This window comes from Austrofundulus limnaeus, unplaced genomic scaffold (assembly GCF_001266775.1).
Source record: "Austrofundulus limnaeus strain Quisiro unplaced genomic scaffold, Austrofundulus_limnaeus-1.0 Scaffold130, whole genome shotgun sequence".
NCBI lineage: Eukaryota > Metazoa > Chordata > Actinopteri > Cyprinodontiformes > Rivulidae > Austrofundulus > Austrofundulus limnaeus.
The window spans coordinates 595,348-597,259 of record NW_013952532.1 but is presented as its reverse complement, the minus strand read 5'-3'; the positions used below and the strand labels follow the sequence as shown (position 1 = coordinate 597,259).

At 35.3% G+C, this 1,912-nt stretch overlaps 1 protein-coding gene across 1 annotated transcript in view; it reads left to right on the top strand.

Annotated features, from left to right (window-relative positions):
• Positions 1-345: 345 nt before the first annotated feature.
• Positions 346-1,912, top strand: part of LOC106522486 (protein CutA homolog) — a gene marked incomplete in the record, with an annotated part of 3,309 nt that continues 1,742 nt past the window's right edge. The window contains 3 exon segments of the mRNA XM_014015505.1: positions 346-435; positions 1,345-1,412; positions 1,570-1,718. Coding sequence (XP_013870959.1) covers positions 1,350-1,412; positions 1,570-1,718 — 212 coding nt within the window.

The window sequence follows — 1,912 nt, the reverse complement described above, 5'->3', positions numbered from 1 at the left end:
GTTTGTTTGTTTGTTTGTTTGTTTGTTTGTTTGTTTGTTTGTTTGTTTGTTTGTTTGTTTGTTTGTTTGTTTATTTATTTACCCACCCACTCAACCAGCGTTGGTGTTAATAGTCAGCACGTGTGCACTCAACGTTATTAACATAATGTACTTTTTGCTTCTTTGAACTAACACTAATGAAAGCATTACCAAAACGCGATGTAACATAGTCTTTATGTCCACAATTTTAGTAAATAATAATACTAATAATAAAGTTTCCTTTGTTGTAATGAATGGCATAAAAAACATTTTCAATGGATGAATGAAGATCAGGATTTTCTGCAAATGAGCATCGCTTCTTTCCGAGAGGCCGCTGATTTGCGACAGTTTCACAAACAATAAGCCGTCACAATTTACGGCAGCTGCGGTGGAAGTGAGGCGCTGCCATAAAAAAAAAAGGTAAATATTCCAATAAATCCTGGCCTTTTCATTAAAAAACAAAACAAAAACTCTTAATACAGAAGCTATTAGTCTTTGTTTCTGCGTCTTAAAGTTGTTATACGGTCGTAGTGGAAGTGACTTTTGCAGAATTACGTGACGTTAACATGCTAGTACTGGTTCAGCTCACTGTGAAACTAGTGGAGGATTTTTATCTAAAATTTGATTTGTTGTATTTCCAAAAGAAGGCATGGCACCAGACTCCTAAATGTTGCACCACTTAAAAAAAGTGAAAATTCAAGACCGTGTGGCGTGTTGACTTCAAATGGAAAACAAACATTTCTCTTAGTAGGCTACGATCAGTCACTGAGACCAGAAAGTGATTTATTTWCACGTTTAAGCAAGTCTCGTAAAACACAACTACGTCTGCTAAACTTCAGAAACAAAATAATTATCCCTGCCCCACGAAAGTGTCATTATATCACAAGTGTCATCTGCATTATACTGTAAACACAAAGATTCCCTCTTTCAAACTCAAATACTTTTAAATAAAATATTTTATGTTATATTCGTGATAGGGACTAAAACTTTTTGAGATGGTTCATGTTTTGCTGTGTTTTGCCATTGTTTCTGTTTATTTTATTCAAATTTTTTCTTTGTTTTTGTTCCTGATTTGAAAATAATTAGTAAACTCAAAGAATATTTAAGAAGAGCCACTGCTGGTAGAGTTTGTACAGACTTTACTAAGCACTGTGCACACATCAGATCGTCCTGTTTTTGTTACATACATTTGTTACACCTGATATTGCATTACTGTAAGTTGTAGATCTATTGAGTATGCATACATACACAAATAAAAATAAAAACCTGAAGCATTTCATGAAAAATAAAAACAATTATTAACTGATCATTCTTTGCTTTGCGCACAGGTGATGCGCATTGGATTGCCTGGTGCAGAGACGTTGCAAGTTGGGTCCTTAAAGGCTTTGATCTTGGTGAGTTTTTAAAAATGCCTCACGAGAAAACAATGTAATAACACTTAATTTTCAAAACACATTGCACATGCACTGGGTACTCTACTCCAGTAGATGCAGGAAGATTTGATGTTGAAGTTAGTGCACATTGTTACTTTGCTTTTTGTTGTCCTTCCAGACGGTGCTTTTGAGCGTGTTTATGTTCCAGCTGCTGAGGACTGTAGGGCTGCGAGCATTCTCCATGGCTTCTGAGACGTACATCTCGGGGACACACTCGGCAGCTTTTGTCACCTGTCCTAATGAAACTGTTGCCAGAGACTTGGCTAGGTGAGACAWTGAACAACACCTTAATTACACTTGATTTAAACAGTATATGAAACATAATACATTTCTGCTTGAATTGTAAACTGAGCCAACCAGCAAGACATAGTCAAAATGATGTTTACTTTTCCCCAAGTTTTTTTATTTATTGATTGATTGATTGATTGATTGATTGATTGATTGATTGATTGATTGATTGA